At 55.7% G+C, this 22,146-nt stretch overlaps 1 protein-coding gene across 1 annotated transcript; it reads right to left on the minus strand.

The window, feature by feature from the left end:
- Positions 1 to 490: 490 nt before the first annotated feature.
- Positions 491 to 16,938, minus strand: PAX4 (paired box 4). Its single transcript, XM_030549952.1, has 13 exons — positions 16,857 to 16,938; positions 14,784 to 14,896; positions 13,406 to 13,500; positions 12,437 to 12,662; positions 11,547 to 11,762; positions 10,187 to 10,266; positions 9,159 to 9,191; positions 8,994 to 9,082; positions 8,508 to 8,590; positions 5,947 to 6,016; positions 4,844 to 4,902; positions 3,721 to 3,829; positions 491 to 564 (listed from the first exon to the last, which is right to left on the minus strand). The coding sequence occupies exons 1-13, from the start codon at positions 16,936 to 16,938 to the stop codon at positions 491 to 493; spliced, it is 1,329 nt and encodes a 442-aa protein (XP_030405812.1).
- Positions 16,939 to 22,146: the final 5,208 nt, after the last annotated feature.

Genomic DNA, 22,146 nt, shown 5'->3' on the forward strand with positions numbered 1-22,146 from the left:
GCTTGCCGCCCCAGGCACGTGCTTGGAGCGCTGGTGCTGGAGCTGCCCCTGCTCATGGCTGAGGTACCAGCTCAGGAGAATGGCGTTTGAGTGGAGGAGGGCCTCATGGCTGAGGTACTGGTGCAGGAGAGTGGAGTTCTAGTCCTGACTTCCTGTCTGACTCTTTGTGCTTTGTTTTCTCCACCTGTAACAGGGTGGGAATTTCCACTGTTCCGGGGGTACCAGCCATTAACGGTTGGGATCGTTGGGTGGAAGGTGCTATGGTCACAAGGTGCTTTTTGTTCTTTAATAATCTTGGCGTGCTCCTGCCCCCGGATTTCATAGAATCACCTATTGCACGGGCCGGAAGGGGCCATTGTAATCACACAGTCTGACCTCCTGCATAGCATAGGCCAGAGAATCTCGGTAATGGCTGCATCAGGCCACACCTACTTCTGGGCTCTGTCCCCTCCCCAGGTGTGTGGTACTGGCCACCAGGGCAGGTTCCCATTCACAAGTTAGGTGCCCTTTGAGGTGCACGCTTATCCATCTCCAACACCTTCTCTTTCTTCGCCTGCCTTTGTCCTGGAAACAAGTAATAAATCATGCTGGGACAGCACCGGCTACCATGCCATGGCCAAGGGCTGGAGGAGCTGTCAGATGTAGGGGGTGCTTGGTGCACCCAGCCTTCAGATCTGGAGTGGGAGGGAAAGGGAAAACTGGTCTTCCTCTGGCGAAGGGCTGCTGGGAATCCATCTAGACCAGGGGTAGGCAACCTATGGCATGTGTGCCAAAGACAGCACGCGAGCTGATTTTCAGTGGCACTCACACTGCCTGGGTCCTGGCCACCAGTCCAGGGGGCTCTGCATTTTAATTTAAATGTAAATGAAACTTCTTAAACATTTTAAAAACCTTATTTACTTTACATACAACAATCGTTTAGTTATATATTATAGACTTATAGAAAGAGACCTTCTTAAAACATTAAAATGTATTACTGGCACGCGACACTTTAAATTAGCGTGAATAAATGAAAACTCGGGACACCGCTTCTGAAAGGTTGCCGACCCCTGATCTAGACCTAGGGGCTATGCAGGAGCCAGCCTTCAGTGGTTGCAACTAGAGTTCCTGGAACGTGATGAGTAACCTGCGGTGCTGATGTCAGGGCAGTGATTATCAAACCTACTTCACAATTTATTGTCTCCGGCACATTGCATAACAAGGCTTAGAACGGGGCTTAGCAGGATTAATAACAAACGGATCAGACATTCGTACGGCTAAGAAGGCCTTCCCCAGAAAGGATAAAACATTGATCAAGGATATAGACCCTCATGAATTGGGGCAGGCCCTAACTCATGAGAGCTGGGAAGACATTTTCCCTGCGTGCTGGATAATCCGTAAAAGGGGTTTCCAAAAGTGCTTGGTGCTGGCCTAACTGCTGTCGTTGAAGTCAAGGGTAAAACTCCAGTATTAGCAGTTAGACTAACACTGCGTACATCTGGAAACCCCAACAAGAGGGAGGCTGGGCCAGTGGCTAGGATACTAATCTAGGACAATTCCCTGCTCCACGGCAGAGATCCTGCTTTGAGCAGGGGTTGGGACTAGACACCTCCTGAGGTCTCTTCCAACCCTGATTTTCTGTGATCCTGTATGACCATGGACAAGTCACTTAGTCGCTCTGTGCCTCAGTTTCCCATATGTACCATGGGGATAATAGCACTGCCCTGCCTCACACGGGTGAGATATGGATAAATACATTGGAAAGCCCAGCCTCACTGCCCACTGGGTTCTTTGCACCTTCCTCTGAAGCAGCTGGTGCTGGCCTCTGACAGAGAGAGGGTATGGGCTGGCTGGACCTTGGGCTGACCTAGGGTTGGGATTCCTATGTCCCTGTGCTTTGAGATCATACTAGCATGGATCTGATCAGAGTGGGAGGGAAAACTCAAGCCAGGGGCTCTGGAGGGATCAAAGAGCCAGCTCGTTAGCTGTGTGTATAGGTGTCTCCAAGATGTTTGCTTGGCTTCCCCCCAGCACATCACAGGCTAAGGAGCACGGGCCTGTGAAGCCATGGAGGAGTGCAGGCATCTGTATCCTAATGTATTCTGCCTCAGCTGCCCTGGGGCATACTTCAGCTTATGGCTGTGGCACTCGGAGCTTTAGAGAAATGGCCGACGAGGGGCTGGAGTGTGTCTGGCTGATTGACTCCCAAGGGAATAGCTACGAGAACTGGTGGGGGGGGGGCGCACCATGGCTTAGCAGGGGGAGGGCTCTAGGAGGTGATGAGTGGCATCACACCCCATTCAGGAGATGGTTGGGGGTTTTGCCCTTATGGAGCCGTTGTGGAAGCTGTGGCCAAGGGAAGGGAAATGGTGAAGAAGAGAATGAAGACACAAACCACCCACGGCCCAGGCACTGGCAGAAAATGCAGACCAGGGTCCTCATCCTGCTGTTTTCCTGCACCCCCAAGTCCCATTGACTGCAGGCTGCCTTGCTCCGGTCCCCCCTTTCCCCACTCCGAGAGAGCTTTGCGTGAAATCAAGTCCAGCGTGCTACGTCCCAGAACAGGCTGTGGGCTGGCTCCTCCCCGCTTCACAACGCGTGGTTCATTAAGGATAACCTGATCGCCGTGCTTGGGCCCCATCTGAGAGCCCAGCCAAGAGCCCCAGGGCCTGCGGCCCAGCCTCCCATGACTGCGGGAATGCATGCTGACGGGGAGGGGTCTAACAGCTGAGTGTTCTCCGGGGTAGCGGGCAGCTCTGGTCACCACTCAGCGACGGGGAGGTACATCTCTAATGACAATCAGCAGCATCGGGCCATGAACTTGCTGAGATGCCTTGAGCGCAGGGTTCAGCGACAGATTTCCCCTTAGGGAATGATTTAGACAACGGGGTTATGTGGGCTCCAGCCTGGCTGGGAGTGAACAAGGGCAGGGCAGCCCATCTCCAGGTCTGCCTGCTGTCCAGGCGCACCAGGGAAACATCATAAGCACTGAAGCCTGGAGTGGAAGTGTCCAAAGGCTGCTGCTGAGCCGGGGTTGTGGGGATGGAACCCAGGCGTCCGATCCTCAGAGAGGAACTGGGCTCTGGACAGCAGAGGGGGAGTAGGAGGGTGCAAGGGGGACATCGCTGTGGCACTGGGCGGCAGAGAGAAGGAGCCTTGCGGGGCACTGCCGGGGAGGGCAAAGGGCAAGGCGTCCAAGGGAGGGAGAGCCAGAGCTGGCCTCCAAGGAGCTGCAGGCAGAGTGCCCCCGGGAGCCAGCCCTGCAGTGAAAGAACAAAGCATCAGCCAGGGCCATGTGATTTGGTTCTTCTCCTTCTAACTGGGGTTGGGTGAATCCCCAGCGGACCTGGAGCTGGGGACATCCTTGGGGGAGAGGCCTTCAGAGCTGGATGCACATGGCAGTGATGGGCGGGGCTGTCCGGGGATCCCCTCCCCCAGGTGCCCTGCCTGTCTCCTCCCCACCCCTGAGGTCTCCTTTCTGCCTGAGATGGAGTCTTCAGGGGAGGGAAAGGGGGAATTTCACTCCTTCTTCCCTTTCACTGGAGCCTTATGGGGAGCAAAGGTGTGGGGTGCTCTCCTTCTGGGTTACTCACCTGTGCCCTCTCTGGGCTACCCACCCCCTCCCATGGAGCAGTGGAGGACAGACGTCCCTGGCCCTATTACCCCACGGGCTGAGCCCAGGGGCGCTGTGGAAACCTTGCAGTGTGGGAGCCAGGCCTGGAGTCATCCAGCCCCACTTACCACAGCAAGACTCTTCCCAGGTGCCAGGCGGAGAGGTGCTCAGATGCAGTGGCTGGGAGGTCCCCGGGTAGACAGTGAAGCTGTGGGTGTCTGGGGAGGCAGCCAGGTGCTGAGAGGGGAGCAGAAGGGAGAGAGACATCACCCACTGGGATGGTCACCAGAGAACATTGCTGGGCAGCAGCCATCAGCACCCTGCTAGGAGCAAGGCCATGCTTGATGGGATGCTCCAGACTCAGGGTCCCAGCCTGCTCCGGGCCATCTCCTCTCCCACAGGAATCCAGCTGCTTTGCACCTTCAGGACTTGTCTATGGAGGAGCACTCCGGAGAGTTAACATGCATTAACTAACACTGTGATGTTAAAATGCATTAAACCCCTGAGTGGACGCGCCCATTCAGAACTCATGGGGTCTTAGTTTCCTATTCTCTAATCCACCACCCTGACAGGGTGGATTCAGCTGGGATCATCCCCAGGGAGAAGGGCCAGTGCCCCATTGCTGGCTGATGGGGTGTCTGGCAGGCAGAGGGGCAGCCTGGGGATTACACTGGAAATGGGAAAAATCCTGGATCTAGGGTAAGCCTCTGTCATGGAGTGTGGGGGACACAAGGCCCTGCACCCCTGGTTTCCTGCAATTCACCAGGACTCTCAGCCAGCCAGTAAAACAGGTTTAGTTAGACGATGGGAATACAGTCCATGACAGGCCTTGCTGGTACAGACAACAGGACACCCTCAGTTAGGTCCATCTGGGGGGCCAGGGAGGCCAGAGCCGCATTGGGAGACCAGAGCTCCACCTGGGCTCTCCTCAATTCTCCCAGCCAGCTCCAAACTGAAACTCCCTCCAGCCTCTCCCTCAGCCTCCCCCCGGCTCCTCCTCCAGCCTTTGTCCAGTGTCCCGGGCAGAGGTGTCACCTGGCCTCCAATCCCCCTCCTGGGTTCTCATGTTCCGTGCTCCCTCAAGGAAAGTCTCCCATCCCCAATGCAGCCAGTCCCAGTAAAACTCCCCTGCAACCTTCCCAGGGCAATACTCCCCACTCAGTATTCAAAGAAAACATTAAGAACATTCCCACTGCTTCATAGCCTCCCAGACAGAGCTGGCCCAGGGGGAGATCAGGGCACACTACCTACCTGTGTGGAGATGGTGTCGGTCATTGAGGATGGCTGGAAAGCAGCCAAGGCCTGGGAAGCTGGTGCAAAGGGGGATAGAATCCAGTCACACCACGACCCTGGGTGAGGCAAGGAAGAGAGTATTGTCTGGACTCTTCTCTAGCGACAGCCGCCACGTGCTTTACAAACATTCACAAGCCTCACAGCAACCCATCCACCAGAGAAAATCATTGCCTCCATTTCATAACTGGGGCGCAGAGAAGTGAAGTGACTTCCCCAAGATCACACAGTGCGTCAGCCACAGAGTTGTGAACAGAACCCAGGAGTCCTGACTCCCAGGCCCTTGTTTCAGACACTAGCCCTCACTCCTTCCTGGACCTGGGAATAGAACCCAGGAGTCCTGACTCCTGGATCCCTTCTCCGACTTCTTTATTAAAAATGAGCTTGGCGTCTCTCTAACAATTTCCAGGGCAAGAATCTCATAAAGCGCCACAGAACAATCTTTGTAGGTATATATCCTACAGATGGCTGGAAGGGACCTTAAGGAATCAAGTCCACCCCTTTCACCTCCTTCGCTGAGGCAGGCCCTAATAAATGTAATTCATCCCTGACAGGTGTTTGGCTGATTTGTTCTTAAAACAGGGATTGCACAGCCTTCCTCAGTGAGATAGTCCTGTGCTTTACTAGCCTTGGAGAACTTAGAAAGTTTTCTCCAATGTCTAACACCGAGCTTGGGCATCCATGGAGAGCTGGTATCAGCACTCCTGGGGCGCCCATGAAGGTGGCAGCTGTACTGAACCCAGCCCATGCAACTACCCAAGAATTTGAAGGGAGAAGGTTTTCCTAGAGATTGAACATGAAATGACAATATGTTCACCCAACCAGTCTCAGATGCCAGCAGCAGTGAAGGGTTGAATTGCATGGGCAGAGCGAGATGGGACGGCCAGATGATATAAATGACATTGCCGCCCATTGAAGACTGCCTGAGGTGTCTGGGAAGCTGCCCTTAGGCTGCTTCCAGACCAGAGCATTTGGCTGGGGGAGAGAGGAGGTGCACAGAGTGGACAGGATTGTCAAAGCTCCCTTGGGAGCATCACGATGCAGCAATGCACGTAGATTGTCACCTGCACCGTCAGTCTCCAGCTTCAGCTTTGCCTCTCGTTTCCATTTGGCTCTTCGGTTTGAAAACCAAACCTAGCACAGGAGAAGGGAGAAGGTCAGTGACTTGCCCCAATCCCCCAATGATCCGCTGCACCCTTCCAGCTGGGTGCACCCAAACACTCATGTAAAGCTGGACGACGTGACCCCTACAGTCTCCAAACCCAGAAGGCAACGAAAAAGGAAACTCACAGACGTTAAGGCCATAAGGGACCATCACGATCATCTAGTCTGACCTGCACATCGCAGGCTGCAGAATCTCACCCACCCACTGCTGTGACAGACCCCTACGCTCTGGCTGAGTTACTGCAGTCCTCAAACCATGGTTTAAAGATGACAAGTTACAGAGAATCTCCCATTTACATCAGCAAATGACCTGTGCCCCATGCTGCAGAGGAAGGTGAAAATCCCCCAGGCTGTCTGCCAATCTGACCCACGGGAAAATTCCTTCCCAACCTCAAACCTGGCGATCAGTTGGACCCTGAGCGTGTGGGCAAGACCCAGCAGCCAGACACCTGGGGAAGAATTCTCTGTAGTAACTCAGAGCCCTCCCCAGCTAGTTACTTTTTTCAATCTCCTGCCTTTTTTTGGAGCCACACGTGATTTTTGGATCATTTGGAGCTGGAGATAAGGCATCTGCATGATGATAGCCCTAAATCCTCACACCCCACCCCAAAGCTTTGCTCTGCTCTGTCTCTAATGCATTAATGTCTATGAGCCTGGATGTCAGTGCAAAACTCTGGCAATTTGGAATGTCTTTCCTAAGCTGGGGCTGGCTGCTCGCCTGCCAAAACGGGGCATAGAAAAGACACGTCCCACTGCATATGAAAGAGAGAACGGGTTGGGGGGGCACTAGCGTGTCTGCCTTGCCACTGCTAGGGCCTTTTACCGCTGTGCAAAGATGTGCTAAACAAACCCAGATCAGAAACACTTTGCTTTCATTTGCATAGAAGTAAAAGACTATTGTAGGCACAAGGCCCAGGAGTCTTTGCCCCAGCGTGTGTGTGTGTGTGTGTGTGTGTGTGTGTGTGTGTTTCCCAGGGGTTTGTGAGTGTATCACATGACAGCCTGGGCAGTGTGTAGTGGAAATGCTGTCTTAGCAGGCTGGTGTCATACAATGACGGTGTCATTTGTCTGAGCTGTTCCAAACAAAGCCAGTGCTTTGTAGCGTGGTGAGCGAGCAGCAGTACGCCCCAGTGCCTGATCCTAAGACAGGTCGTCTTTCTCAGTATTCCCCGTGACACAGTGATTGATAGCTGGTGTTCCGAAGTGCGTCCAGAATATAAATGAGAATGCGTGTGTGTGTGTGTGTGTGTGTGTGTGTGTGTGTGTGTGTGTGTGTGTGTGATTTATTTATCCAGGGTATGCTCTGCCTGGTTGTGCCTGCTGGTGTGTGTGCGTGTGTGTGTGAGTGTGTGTGCGTATGTGTGACTGTCTCCTGATCTGACACCCCCATGGCACGGCCAGTATGTGTCTGCAGAGCCACAGTCCACGTGCCAGCAAAGAGAACAGCTGGTTCAGCAAAGGAGATGACAAAAATATCCAGAGCTTCAGACTCAGAAGTTAGCTGCTGTCACCTACTTTCTCCTCTGGGTGGCGCCCTTGCACTGGTCTAGACGCACGAGCATGGGCCAGATTGCAAGTTACACAACGATGGCAATGAAATCTGAGCTCCCTGGGACTCTGCCTCCCACACAATATGCACCTGGTAGCTGGCCAAGGTGCTGGGGAGACGTCCAGAGGGACAGAGCCTTCCTCTGGCTCCCGGAACGGCTGTGCTGCTCTCTTTCTCTCTCTCACACACACACTTAGTCACACTCACTAATTTAGCCACACTCACAGCCACTAATGCACCCCTCACTAGCATATGCTGAGACACGTCCGCTCACAGGCGTGCGTGCACCGTCCCTTTACAGACACACTCAGCTGCACTCTCATCACACACTCATTTGCTCATTGACAGTCACTAACCCTGAGAGAGCTGCATGAATTACAGAGGTTTTGCTTCACTGGCAATTTCGAAGAGGCAGAAAAAATATAATTTGGCGTCAGACGGAAAATAAAAAATTCCAAATATTTGGCAAATAGAAAAGTTGGAAAAATAATTTTGGGTTGAACAAGAGGCTGTGTTTTGATTTTGGCCATTTGTAATGTTTTTTAAATTAAAAAAAGGCAATTTTGAGACAAGTCATTTCCAACCAAACAATCCAAACGTTTTGTTTCAAAATTGTCAAAATGAAACATTTTCATTTTTTGGGGGGAAGGGGGTTTATAATTTTGAAATGAACTATTTGGTGAACCTGACATGAATTTGTGAAAAGTTTCGATGTTGCAAAATCTGCATCTTTTACTGAAAAAAAGTCTCAGCCAAAAAGTGTTGCCCAGGTCTGCTCACTATCAGACACTACTCTGCACATACGTGTGCTCTCTCACTCACACAGGTGTGCAAACACAGCTGGCACCAGCCTGGGTTTACATGTGCAGAGCCAGCTTGGGGTGGTGGTGGTCAGGGGCTTTTCTCACTTACCCTGATGGTGGTGTCGGGGAGCTGGGTGGCTGAGGCCAGTTTCTCCCGGGTAGTGGAGTCGGGGTACTGCCCTCTCTGGAATTCTGGAAGGGAGTTTGGAGCAAAGTTATCCTGCCTTGGACCAAGCTACCACCCCACAGATGCACAGCTAGGTCAACCCCTCCCCCGTAACACAGGGCCACACCCTGCCATCAATGCTTACTCCCCACTGGTTTCAACAGGGAATCTATTAGGATTATGAGACTGGCCTGGCTGATTCAGAGCCAGGGTCCCACTGTAACTAGTGCCAGTTGCTTCAGAGGACGATTGAAATGACAATTATGGCATAACCTGCCCCTGGGGGATGGTCCTTCCTGACCCTTTCCATCAGCACTTGGGTCATGCTCTGAAGCTGGAAAGCCAATGGCCTGATGTGTCCCTGGCCTGTGTGTACATGGGGGTGTGAGATCAGATCGCGGTTTCACCCCCAGCCCTCAAGCCGGTCACCTTTCTCCAAGGCCACTGACTGCTGACTTGAGAAGATTGTCCTGTTCCGGTGCTGGACACCCGGCAGGGGTCCCCTGGCTGATGCTGAGCTCCTCCCAGGGTGCCATCGGGACGTGGCTGCCTCTGCTGAGACTTTGCTGCTGACGTCTCCTGGCCAGGAGGAACCTGCAGTGTGGGGGGAGAGGGGAGTGAAGCGCCCTGGGTGGAGTGATCCATTCTAGGTGCTTTCTGCCGGGATTCTGGGAACGGTGGTCTCCTTGGGGGCAGTGGGGTGGGGAGGGTGAGGCCAGCAATGGGGCTTGCATCTAGAAACAGAACCCCGAGCTGTTCACTACTATAATGGCATGCATGATGCACATTTATGGTGCTAATAATAATAAAGTCTCTGTGGGAGTGTTCTGGAGGGGACAGACAATGGGCCCCCTTGGAGTTGCCCCCTTTTTTTCCCCACTTTGATCCCTGCCCTTTGAAGTGCCTCTCTTTCCACCCACCAAGGGCTGGCCGTTGTATCCCCCAGGTCACTGACCAGCCAGCCAACAGGGGTGCTGGTGAGTGACTGAAGAGACTCCCTACCCCTTGGGGATGGTGCGTGCTGTGCTTGCCAGCCCCAGGAGGACGAGGTCTCAGAGCCCCAAAACGCTGACCCAGGGTAGCTGATACTGGCCCAGGCCACCTGCACCTGCTCTCCAGGGTTTACCTTGGCAAGAGGGAAGGAATTTGTGGGGTTAGGATTAAAATATGGGTCTGTCAGGACCTCCTGCCTTAGAGGTTTTTGACAAAGCCCTGGCTGGGATGATTTAGTTGGGGTTTGTCCTGCTTTGAGCAGGGGGTTGGACTAGATACCTCCTGAGGTCTCTTCCAACCCTGATATTCTATGATTCTAAGTGGGTTGTTCTGATGTGTTTCCCAGAGTGGAGGGAGCTGCTACCCACCAGCTTTGTGTTAGGGGGCCTGGGAGGGGGCCCTGGTTGTACAGATGCTATCACTGGGGGACACGTCAGCATTCCTGCTGCAGGGAGGCCACGGGAGGAGATGTCTGCAGGGGTGGTAATCTGTGTGTGATTGGGTGGGGAGTACACATGTCCCTCCATGGATGTATGTTATGAGCGTGTTCCTGTTACGTGCTGGCTGGAGTTGCCCCAAGGGTCTTCGCTCCTGGGGACTTTCCATGGCATGTCTCACCTGGTGGTGACGGCTCCATCATGAAACCAAAGTCAGCTGTGAGCCGCATGTCCCCTTGCAGATTCCTCAGCACCCGGTTGATGGAGGACACCTGGGCAAAGAAGATGCAGGGAGTCGCTTGGGGACAGAGTGACCCAGTCAGACTTACCCACAGCCCTGGAGCTAAGCAGCTCTTGCCCACTGAATGGGCAGAGCAGGGGGAGTGAAGTCAACTGGAGTCTCTCTGTTGACTTCATTTGGCTCAGGGCATGTAGATGGAGACGTGGGGCAGCTGGGTCCAGATGCGGGCAGGCCTGGAGTTGTGGAAGTCTCAAAGCTTCAGTCTCGGAGCCGAACCTCCAGAAGGACCGGTGTTCCTGAGCATTCCCTGACTGCGCTTGGGTTCTTGCTGTGGAACCGCCACTCCAAGGGACAGCGCCCATCTGCTTCTGAGGCCTGAGGAGCTGGAAAGCCCTTTAATTTCAATGGAATAATAATATTTGCAGCAGGACAATCTGCAAATCAGGGATGGAAACTGGAGGGACTCTGTGATTAGAAAATCTAACCCTGTGCTGTGACATTGGAGGTGACATTTTAGTCTTTCTGTCTGCGATCCTTCTGATAGAGTGGTCGTTGCGGTCTGCCCCGGGGAATAACACCGGGTGTCACCGAGGGAAAGCTAGTGAGCAGCAGCAGGTCTTGCCTCTCTCTCTAGGAACACTCAGGTGAGGGGCGTTCTGATTTCCCCTGGGAATTTGCTCCATTGTGTGGGACCCTCCCAGAAAGCAGCCTGGCTTTCACCGTGGGCTCCCACTGAGCACAGTGGTCTCACTGGGTCCCGGGTGGACACCTGGCCTCAGGAACTGCCAGGCTCTGTCTTCGCACAGTCGATTCCATTGACCTGACATGCGGATGGGTGGTTCCACTTGGGTCTCCAACAGAACCAGCCCCACTGTCTGTCAGGTGCAGTAACGGCACCCCTGGCATGAGCGCCAACCCCCCACTACTCTCAGGGCAGCTCCTCATCATTCCCCCTGCTGTCCGCTTCTCCCCCCGCTGTGCCCCCCTGCTTCCTTCCCCTCTGTATGGAAGGCCCTCACTGCACCATCTGGCAGGTCATGTCCCATCTCCTCCTAACCTCTCCTCCAGCCACTTCACCTGTGGAGGCTGTGAGAAAGTGCCGATGGATGGCGAGTCTGGAGGGGGGGCAGTCAGAGTAGTGATAGCCCCCTCCCTATACCCTTGGCTTGCCCTAGACAGTAACAGTTTCCAGCTGACTGTCGGTGGACTGTGCATAGCCTGGGATGGAAGCAAAGGGTCAGATCCCTGGAGCTCCAGCCCATGACGCCAGCCCAGGACCTGGCTCTGTGACTTCTCCAAGCGGTGGCTTACGCTGGGCGTCCGGTCGCTGGCACAGATGCCTTCGGAGTGCAGCTTCCTCCTGATCTCCCACGCAAAGATGGATGGGTGCTCCAGCTTCAGCTGCGCGATCCGGGCCACCACCTCTGGGGTGGCCATGCGGGGCTTGCTGCCGCCGATGGCCTTCGGCTCCATGGCACCTGTCTGGTAGTAGCGGCCCAGGATCTTGCTCACGCAGCCATTGGATACCTGCGGTACAGAGAAAGAGAGACACTGAGGCAGGGGCTCTGGGCAGGGACTCAGGAGTATAAGGAGATGGGAGAAATAGGGCATCAAGCACCACAAATCGGCACCCTCCCTGTCAGCCTCCCTTGGCCCTCTGCTGCCCAGCGCCCCGGCCCTTCCCTGAGTGGCTGGTGCTCCTTGGTCTCTGCTTGTCTCCTCAACGATGCCCTCCTCTTGTTTTTTGCGGGTATCTGTATATTTGCTGGGACATGGGTGGGGTGTGAAGTCCCCATTCCAGAAGGCTAGCCCCTGCCCTGCCCCTTCTATCTGAGGCCACGCCCCTGCTCCGCCCCTTCTGCCTGAGGCCCCGCCCTTTACATGAGGCCCCTCCCCTTCTCCCCCCTCACCCGCCAGAGCCCCCAGGCATGGTAGGAGGAGCCCTGGCCAGCCCAGCTGAGCTGCCCTCCCCAAGCTCCAGCCTGCCGGCCCCTCCAAGCCCAAGCCCAAGCCCCTGCCAGCCTGGCGGGAGATGCGGAGCGGGGACTGGAAGAGGAGCAGCCTGGGGGGGCCCCAAGGGAAGAGCGGGACGTGGGAGTGGGGCCTCGGGGCGAAGCATGGGCCTGGCCTCTGGCACCCTCCACCCATGTGCTGGGAAGAACAATAAACTCCCCTCCCCAGCCCCCCCGGCCGATTCCCACCTTCAGGCTCCGGGAGATGTCAGAGGCGCGCACCCCACTCGCCGCCAGCTGGATGATCCTCCTCCGCTTGCAGGGGGGCAGGGGGCGGCCATTGACGAAGAGCCCCCCCAGCTGGTTCACGCCGCCAGCCCCTGGGGAAGAGCCCGGGCGGACGGGTGACATGGGGCTCTCGCAAGCAGAGCTGACCCCCCCCACCCGCAGGAGACAAGGGGGCTCCTGTGCTGGGCTGGGGGGGGAGGGCGGGGGCGTCTGCGGGACTATTTCAGGAGCGTGTTGTCCCTTGGGAGGAGGTTTCTGGGGGGCGGGCGGGCAGGGGGCTGCTGGCCCGGTGAGTCAGGCTAGAAATAAGTGTTACCGGGGGGCGGGGGGAACGAACCCCTGGAACAATGGACCGAGGGACACGGCGGCTGCTCTGGCACTTGGCGGCCGCAGTCCCGCCTGGATGCCGCTTGCTGGCCAGCCCCTACGCTCTGGCCCAACCACAAGATCCAGGCTTGGTGCAGGAATCACCGGGGGACGCGCTCTGGCTCCTGCCCGCCCGAGGTCAGCCTGGAGCAGCTCGGCGATCTAGGAACTGCGGGTGTCCCCGCTCGCTCCGCTGCGCCCCGGGGCGCGGGCCCCGTTCTGTTCCCGCGGGCGCCTCGCCAGGCAGCTTCCAAAGCGAACACCCCCGGAATCTGCTCAGGGCCAGGAGCCGGTCTCCGGCCCCGGAGAGAGCAGGAGTCCGTGCCCTGATCTGTGCAGCGTCGGCAATGGGCACCGGGAGAAGACAGCCCCGCTCGGACGGGGACCCCGCCCCCGGCTCAGGCGCACGGGGAGCCCCAGCCACGGGAGGAAGCTGAGCTTGGGGGGCGCTGCGGGGGCTAGGGCCGGGGTACGTGCGCATGGTGGCAGAGGGGTCTGCAGGGGGGGCTGGCCGGGGAGGGGCTGGAAGGGCGAGCGCGACCCTGGCAGGACAGGAGCCCTCACCTGCCAGCAGGGCAGGGCCAGGAGGAGCCTTTTACACGCTGGGACTGGGAGGGAGGCTGTGTGGCTGGTGGGCGAGGAAGACGGTGCTGGACAGGCTAGAGGGGAGCGAGGTGGGTGTCAGGGGCCCGCAGTAACGGGGGAGGGGGAGATGTCTGGGGCCTGGGTCGTTGTTTTACTTGCCAGGACACCCCGAAAGGGTTGGCCTTGCCCTGTGCTGTGGGAAGCAGCAGCATGACAGAGGAGGAGGGGGGCATTAGGGGTGACCCTAACCATGCGCTCTGCCCCCCTGGGGTACATCCTGTCCATGCCTGGGGAGCCGAGGGGGCGCACCCCCTCAGGCTGCTCTGTTCTCAGTCCAAGGGGTCTCCTTTGCCCCCAGCTCGGGGCCTGGCTCAGAGAACCAGCGGCAGAGCAAACAAAAAAGCTAAACAAGCAAAAAAGCAAACAAGATGTTAGGAATCATTAGAAAGGGGATAGAGAATAAGACTGAGAATATATTATTGTTCTTATATAAAGCCATGGTACCCCCACATCTCGAATACTGTGTACAGATGTGGTCTCCTCACCTCTAAAAAGATATTCTAGCACTAGAAAAGGTTCAGAAAAGGGCAACTAAAATGATTAGAGGTTTGGAGAGGGTCCCATAGGAGGAAAGATTAAAGAGGCTAGGACTCTTCAGCTTGGAAAAGAGGAGACTAAGGGGAGATATGATAGAGGGGTATAAAATCATGAGTGATGTAGAGAAAGTGGATAAGGAAAAGTTATTTACTTATTCCCATAATACAAGAACTAGGGGTCACCAAATGAAATTAATGGGCAGCAGGTTTAAAAGAAATAAAAGGAGGTTCTTCTTCACACAGCGCACAGTCAACTTGTGGAACTCCTTGCCTGAGGAGGTCGTGAAGGCCAGGACTATAACAATGTTTAAAAGGGAACTGGATAAATTCATGGTGGCTAAGTCCATAAATGGCTATTAGCCAGGAAGGGTAAATAATGGTGTCCCTAGCCTCTGTTCATCAGAGGATGGATGGCAGGAGAGAGATCCACTTGATCATTACCTGTTAGCTTCACTCCCTCTGGGGCACCTGGCATTGGCCGCTGCCGGCAGACAGGATACTGGGCTAGATGGACTTTTGGTCTGACCCGGTGACGCCGTTCTTATGTTCTTATGTTCAGAGCTGGGAGCAGAAGACAGATCTCCTGGGGACTAGCCCACCCTCTCTAGCCAAAGCGAGCCAACTGGGTTCCCTCTTTGCACCAACCCACAGCAGCTGTAGCACCCGCCCTGCGGCTTGTGCAGCACCCGCGGGTTGCCCGGGGGGCTGGAAGCTGGAGCAGCCCTGGCTGGTGAGTACCTCGGTGGGGAAGCAGCTCTTACCTCGGTGCTGCATGTCTCAGGCTTCGGGTGGCCGCTTCTCAGAGCCCGGGCGTCTTCCAGGGGGTTGTTCAGCTCAGTGGGTGATGGGGAGGCAATTCCAGACGCCTCCTCCGCTGCAGGAGGGACGTGAGACCAGAGGGTCAGAGACAGACAATGACAGAGTCACATTGTCAAAAGCACCCAAGTGACTTAGGAGCCTCGGTCTCATGGAAAGTCAATGGGACTTTAGGCTTCTGGGTGCCTAAGTCACTTCTGGAAATAGGACCTAGGCCCCTAAGTCACTTGGAAGAGTCTGAAAATGTTGCTCCTCCCCCTTGCCAGGCGGTGACCCCAGCCCTGCCCCGCCAGCTCCCCAGCACAGGATGTTCTGGTTCTGTGCAGACAGACAGGAGAGCCCACAATCCGGAACAGAATTCTGACCTTCCTATTGGTGTCCGTTCATTGGTATTACCGGAGCTCTCGAGCCCCACTGTGCTTGGCGCTGCGCACACATCATTTACTAACCTCCCTTTGGGTTATAGTCAGCGGCTAGGGGCCGGAGCCAGGTGTGCAGGCAGCTCCTTGCCATGTCGAGGGTGAGAGGAGCCCCACTCCGGGTGAGACAGTACAACTGCTTCTGAGTGAATCAGATCCTGGAGACCCTCCCTTGGAAACTACAGAGCTCTGTTGGGGTTTTATACTGCTGCCCATCCCCGTGGTGTCTGCTCCCATAGGAGGCCGCAAGGGGGAAGCCGGGAAGGCAGCAGAAAGGAACCACAACAGATAGGAGCAGGCAGAGCGGGGCCTGGGGGGTACCTAGGACAGGCCAGTCCAGATACTATGGGTCAGCTCTGTGAATGTGATGATATTTGTGGCTTAGATAGGGTGGGGGATCTCATAGGTTGTCTGGTTCTCTCCCGCCGCAGCACGGCAGGGTGGTTCCATGATCCCTGGACCACACTTGATTCATGAGCATCCTGCGTATCGCTGAATTTCTGTCCTGACAGCAATTCCTCGGCCTCCCCCGCGGTCCTGCTCCGCTGCCCAAGCTGCTCGGACGGGTTCCAAGCTCCTTTCCCACCCTCTCCCCGCGAGTTTCCCTGCTGCGGTCTAAGATGAAAGTGAAACCGACATCACTCGAACCCCCGGACCCCAGTCCAGGGATTTGAACCTACAAACTTGGAACCGACTCCCAGTGTAAAAGGGGTGGAGTGGCGTGTCTCTGAGGCACAAGCGCCTGCTGGTGACAGAGGCGGGAGGTCAGTCCACGTCCTGGATGCCTCTACTCCGGGGGTTTGGGTGGGCGGTTGACTTCAGGGTGGTTTCTATGGCGAGGCTTGGTGCTGAGTCACCCGGACCCTGGAAGTCACTGGCGCGTGTCAGATATTTGGATTCCTGGGGTGGCCTATGGGCTGTGTTAGCCTGTCCCGCCAGCCCCACCCTTAGCAACTGGTGGGACAAATTGACCCCTCTCCCATCCAACACCCCTTCTTCTATCGGCAGAGCTTTCTCCTGTCTCTGCCCAGCTCTACTTTGCTCCAGGTGGGACCTGCCCAGGTGCCAACTTTTCCCCAGGGGACTTATTTTCCAAACCTGTTCTCCATCTCTGGGCCCTCCTCTCAATCGTCTCCAATGTCCCGTCTGTTCCTTTTAAACCGAGGGACGGCCCTGATCCCGCCGAAGCCTGCGGGCCCCTGAGTCACTCTGGTGACTTCAGCACAGTAACTCCAGATTTACACCACTACACATGAGCTCAGCCTTTGGCCAGGAGAGCCCAATTCTGACTGCGCAAGGTCTGATTGTCCCCCCACGCCCATCGGTGGCACTGCACTGGAGCCAGTGGAGCTGCTCCGGATTGATCGCAGTGCAAGGAAGAGCAGGGACAGGCTACTCTGTCTTTTGTGGGGGCTGATTCATAGTCCGTTTATCTCCCGATCCGGAGAGGGGACACTGACCCCAGGGCCCAGCGCTGCTTCTTCCACACTGTGTCCTGCACTTCGAAAGTGCAAAATCGGTTCTTCTAGGTGCTGCTTTTGTTCCAAGAGGAAACTCCTCCTGGTCTCTGGGTGTTCCTGGCCTATGCCCCCCCCTCACCTGCCCCCTGGGCTCTGCATATGCCAACCACCTGGATGTAGATGCCTCGGCCACAACACTTGGCCTTTGGCACGGACGACATAGACGAGCATAACCTCTCTGGGGGCAGCTCTCCAGCATCGCAAAGCTCCCCGTCCCCGTGCAGTCCTGCACGTTGTGTTTCAGAGGCTGAGTTCGGTAGGCTGGGTTATTATGCCACAGAGAGAGAAAACCTGACAACTTCCTGATCAGTGTCCAGCAGTCTCGTTCGTGTGCTGGGCTGATGCCACCCTCCCCACCCCCCTAGATTTACTAGACATCAGTGCTGCAGCCAAAACCAGTTCCTGCATGTCAGGATCTCTGCAGCGCGTCTTGCAAAGCCCAGTCCTTCCCCACGGCGGCACATCCTAGCCAGAAGCCTCTGAAACACTGGGACAAGTTTGGGCACGGGGGGTGGAGGGGGCTGCCAGGACACGGCTCCTTTCACTGCTGGGTTATGGCCGACTCTCCCTCGGGGTGCCAATGACCAAATGTTACACCTGCCAACTCCCCAGCAGCTTATGTGGAAAGCGAGAGAACTAAAGACGCGCTAATTGTGCCACATTTAATGTGTATCGAATAACAACGAATGTCTCATATTTCCGGGAGACAGAAGAAAGAAAGGATCCGAAGGTGCTTTGCAAGTACACACTCCCCGCCCCGCTAAAATGCAGCATCGCTGGGTGGGAGAGCAACTACCAGACATCAGGCTGCACTGCAAGGAGACACTTCGGCCGAGGGCACTGAGGCAGGCCTTGCTCTTAGGAAAAAAAGACGTCATCCTGACATCTGTGTGGACCTTCATTTTTCAGGTCTCATATGAAAATGGCTGTCATCTATCTATCTATCTATCAATCTATCCCCATCCGCCCCCTCTATCTATCTATCCATCTATCCCCAAACAACCCCTCTATCTATCTATCCATCTATCCCCAAACGACCCCTCTATCTATCTATCCACAAACCATCTATCTATTCATCTATCCCCAAACAACTCCTCTTTCTATCTATCTGTCTCCCACACACCCCCTCTATCTATCTATCTATCTATCTATCTATCTATCTATCTATCTATCTATCTATCTATCTATCTATCTATCTATCTATCTATCCCCACCCACCCTATCTTTCTATCGCCATACACCCCCTCTATCTATCATCTATCTCCAAACACTTACTTTCTCTTTCTTTCTTTCTTTCTTTCTTTCTTTCTTTCTTTCTTTCTTTCTTTCTTTCTTTCTCTTTCTTTCTTCACTTGTAGCAACTGAAAGCTTAAAATAACGTGTATATACTTCTGCATCTTCATAATAACCAACCACAACAGCTAACACAATATTGTATATTTGTTGCCACCTTCTCTCCCTTCGCCCACACACATATAAAAACCACACAATCAAAAACTATTGAAAGAAGGGAAGATTTTCAAAAGCATAGAGAGGAGACAGGCACCCAATTCCCTTTGGAAGTCAATGGAAGAGGAGTGCCTAACTTCTTTAGGTGGCTTTGAAAAGTCTGCCTGAAATGAATAAACTCCAATTTTCCAACTTGTGTGCCTAAAATCACACCCCTAAATCCACACACTGAGGCACCTTCTGGGCTGGGATCATCTTTGTTATGTGTTTGTACAGAGCCTAGCTCCGTACTGCCCTCTCCTGTAGGCTCTGCCACGGTACCGTTACCACTGCCAGCAGCCTGATTCCCACAGGCCTTCCCAGAATCACTGATTTGAAGAATTCTGGCTGGGATTTTTGACATATGGTTTTGATCTTGCAGTTCAAGCGATCACCAAAGAAAACTCACTGATGTCTTGTGAATCACTGGCTCGCTCAGAGGTGTGTGCCAATTTCACGCCCTGTGTACATCCACCCCAGAGCTTGGGGAGGTTGTCTGGGGAGGTTGGCTGTGATTATTAACTCCAGAGGACTGGGCCAAAAGAAACCTGATGAGGTTCAAGAAGGACAAGTGCAGAGTCCTGCACTTGGGACGGAAGAATCCCATGCACTGCTACAGACTAGGGACCAAATGGCTAGGCAGCAGTTCTGCAGAAAAGAACCTAGGGGTTACAGAGGACGAGAAGCTGGATATGAGTCAACAGTGTGCCCTTGTTGCCAAGAAGGCTAACAGCATTTTTGGCTGTATAATAGGGGCATTGCCAGCAGATCGAGGGATGTGATCATTCCCCTCTATTCGACACTGGTGAGGCCTCATCTGGAATACTGTGTCCAGTTTTGGGCCCCTCACTACAAGAAGGATATGGAAAAATTGGAAAGAGTCCAGCAGAGGGCAACAAAAATGATTAGGAGGCTGGAGCACATGGCTTCTGAGAGGCCGAGAGAACTGGGATTATTTAGTCTGCAGAAGAGAAGAATGAGGGGGGATTTGATAGCTGATTTCAACTACCTGAAAGGGGGTTCCAAAGAGGATGGATCTAGACTGTTCTCAGTGGTGGCAGATGACAGAACAAGGAGCAATGGTCTCAAGTTGCAGTGTGGGAGGTCTAGGTTCGATATTAGGAAACACTGTTTCACTAGGAGGGTGGTGAAGCACTGGAATGGGTTCCCTAGGGAGGTGATGGAATCTCCATCCTTACAGGTTTTTAAGGTCAGGCTTGACAAAGCTCTGACTGGGGTGATTTAGTTGGCCATTGGTCCTGCTTTGAGCAGGGGGTTGGATTAGATACCTCCTGAGGTCCCTTCCAGCCCAGATATTCTCTGTCTCTGTGAAAACAGAAATCCAAGTAACTAAAGGAAGGGGAAAGGATTCAGTACATTTTCTGGAGCTGACCAATGACAATTCACTGACAGATTGCCTTTGGGTGTAACTCACAGGATACTTTCGTTCTATCACCTTCCACCACCGTCCCACTGGTGCCTATCAGTGGGGACTCGAATGGAGCTGCACTGATTTATAGTGGCTGGAGAACCTGCTCCTGGATATACAGGGGCACTACCCTGTGACAGTCACCTGCCACGCTGGGGGAAAGGAAGACGCTAAACATGCCGAGAATGACCCCAAGCCCCCAACGCTGCAGCTCTGGCTTGGGTAGAGACCCTACTGCAGGTAGTGGGAGTTGTGCCTGAGGAAGGACTAGAGAGAGGGGGGCAGGATCAGATTAGAACAGGCTGGAAGCTGAATGAGCATGTTCAGGGAGGAAGCATGAAACTTTCCCATTTGCTACAAGAATCGTTGCTCTGTCGCTGTTCTGGGGCAGCTCAGACAAGAACAGGGGATCTGTCTGGCCGAGGAATAAATTCAAAAGCCTCCGTCCAATGTAAAGCTGCGTCTCAGTCGACTCAGGCGGCTAGGCAAGGAAGCAGAGGGGCACACGCAGGTGCCTTGGTCTAGGCGTTACAAAGAAGCAGAGACAGCAAATGAAGCCAAATAGAAAACAGCTCCCCTCCCCCCTCAAGGAAGGTTAAGGAGCCTTTACAGCCAGCTACCTGTTTGGAGCAAAGAGGGGATCGGGCCCTGGAGGCGGCCGCTCCTCGGGGAACTTTCTCTGTCCTCCCTGGGGTGTCAGCTCCAGCCGGAGAGCTCAGCCTTCCTCTCCCGCTCCGGGCAGCGGGGAAGCTGGAGTCCCTCTCCCGGGTGCCCAGGGGGAATGTGACTCCAGGCAGAGGTGCAGGAGGGTAGCAGGTGGTGATGTCACAGGGCAGGGGCAGGAGGAGGAGGAGAGAATTCACCCGCATTGTGAATTCTCCAGCCAGGCCTGGGTTATAAAACACACACACACTCATATGCACACAAACACACACACTCATGTGCACATGCACACTCATTATGCACACTCACTCATATGCGCACACACACATACACACTCAGATGTACACGCACACACACACTCTCACACACATACTCACACACACATATGCACCCGGGCGCACACACACTCACACCTGTGCAAGCTAAATTCATTTCCACCCAAAGGCTGCTTTCCACCCCCGAAATGTACCGCCCTCGCCTCCCCGCCAGTGCCTGGCTGTCTCCCCTCTGCCCAGGGCAGCACCATCCTCGCTGAGCTGGGGTTTTTCCAGCCGTCTCGCCCCCCAGCAAGCCAGGGCCGGGCGGGCGCTGGGGTCCGGTGGCTGCGGGGGGCTGAGCCCGCGGGCTGGGAGCGCTGGCTCCCCCCGCGGCTGTTCCGCGGGCCTGGCCGGGCCAGACAGGGGCTGCTCTCAGCCGGCTCTGTCCCGTGGGAAGCAGGGGGACCCCCGGGCCGGGCGAGCAGGGCCCTGCACCGCAGTCTGTGGGTTTGCAGGGGACACTGGCCCTGAACGGACGGTGCAGCGGCCCAGTCTCCCCAGGGCTCTGACTGCTCCCCTCCCGGCCCCTCTCCCTGCTCCCTGGGCTCTGGCCCTCCCCGGGGGGCGGGGGGCGGCCGAGGGCAGCGGCGGGAAGCGGAGCCTGGCCCGGAGCCGACACCTGCCTCGGGAGGAGCCGCGCCCCGAAGGCAGCGCCCGTGGGAGCAGGGATTTCAGCACTAGCTCGGGCTGGACAGCACATCCCAGCGCCTCGGCTGCATCCCGCCGGCATCCGCCCGGCCGCCGCCGCAGCATCCCGAGCCCGGAGCATCCCCGCGGGGTGGCAGGCCGGGGGCGGGGCGGGGGGTCTCTCTCGGCCCCCTCTGTGGATTCCCGCCTCCCGGGGCGGGCGGGGCAGCCGGCCACGTGCCCGGAGCATCCCTCGGAGCTGGGCCCGCGGGCTGGGGCCGGGCCTGGCTTTCTGGCGCTTTTTGAGCAAACAGGGCAGGCGGGGTGGCAGGCTCACCTGCCAGATGGCAAAGTGCTTCGGATTCAACCATAAACCCAGCCCAGGTTCTGTTTTATTACGGGGCTGTTGTGTGTCCCCCCCGCTCCTTCCTACACTGAGCAAATAGAAGACAGGCCCGGCTGGAGGACCCTGGGGGGGCCAATGTCTCTCTAATCCCCGAGGCCCCGGCGCAGATGGCCCCCTCCGCCGGGGGCTGCAGATAAAAACACGTTGTAAACCTTTCAAGTAACATATTTGAAGAGCAAATATTAGCCAGCGAGGAGCCCGGAGTGGCTGCCCTGCTCGCCCAGCCTTCTGAGTAATTGACCATCATTAGCGGAGCCCTCCCAGCCCCGAGCGCTCCCGAGAGAACAGGCTGCCTTTTAAATACCATATGCTCCCAATTATACATTAACCACGGCCCTCCGCTCCCCAGCCCCAGCCCTGAGCAGCCAGCGCGCCCCCCTTCCGCTCCCCCGCCTCCGGACCCGAGCGTCTCCCCAGGCACCCCGCGGGCAGGGGCGGA

Source organism: Gopherus evgoodei, chromosome 1 (assembly GCF_007399415.2).
Source record: "Gopherus evgoodei ecotype Sinaloan lineage chromosome 1, rGopEvg1_v1.p, whole genome shotgun sequence".
Taxonomy (NCBI): domain Eukaryota; kingdom Metazoa; phylum Chordata; order Testudines; family Testudinidae; genus Gopherus; species Gopherus evgoodei.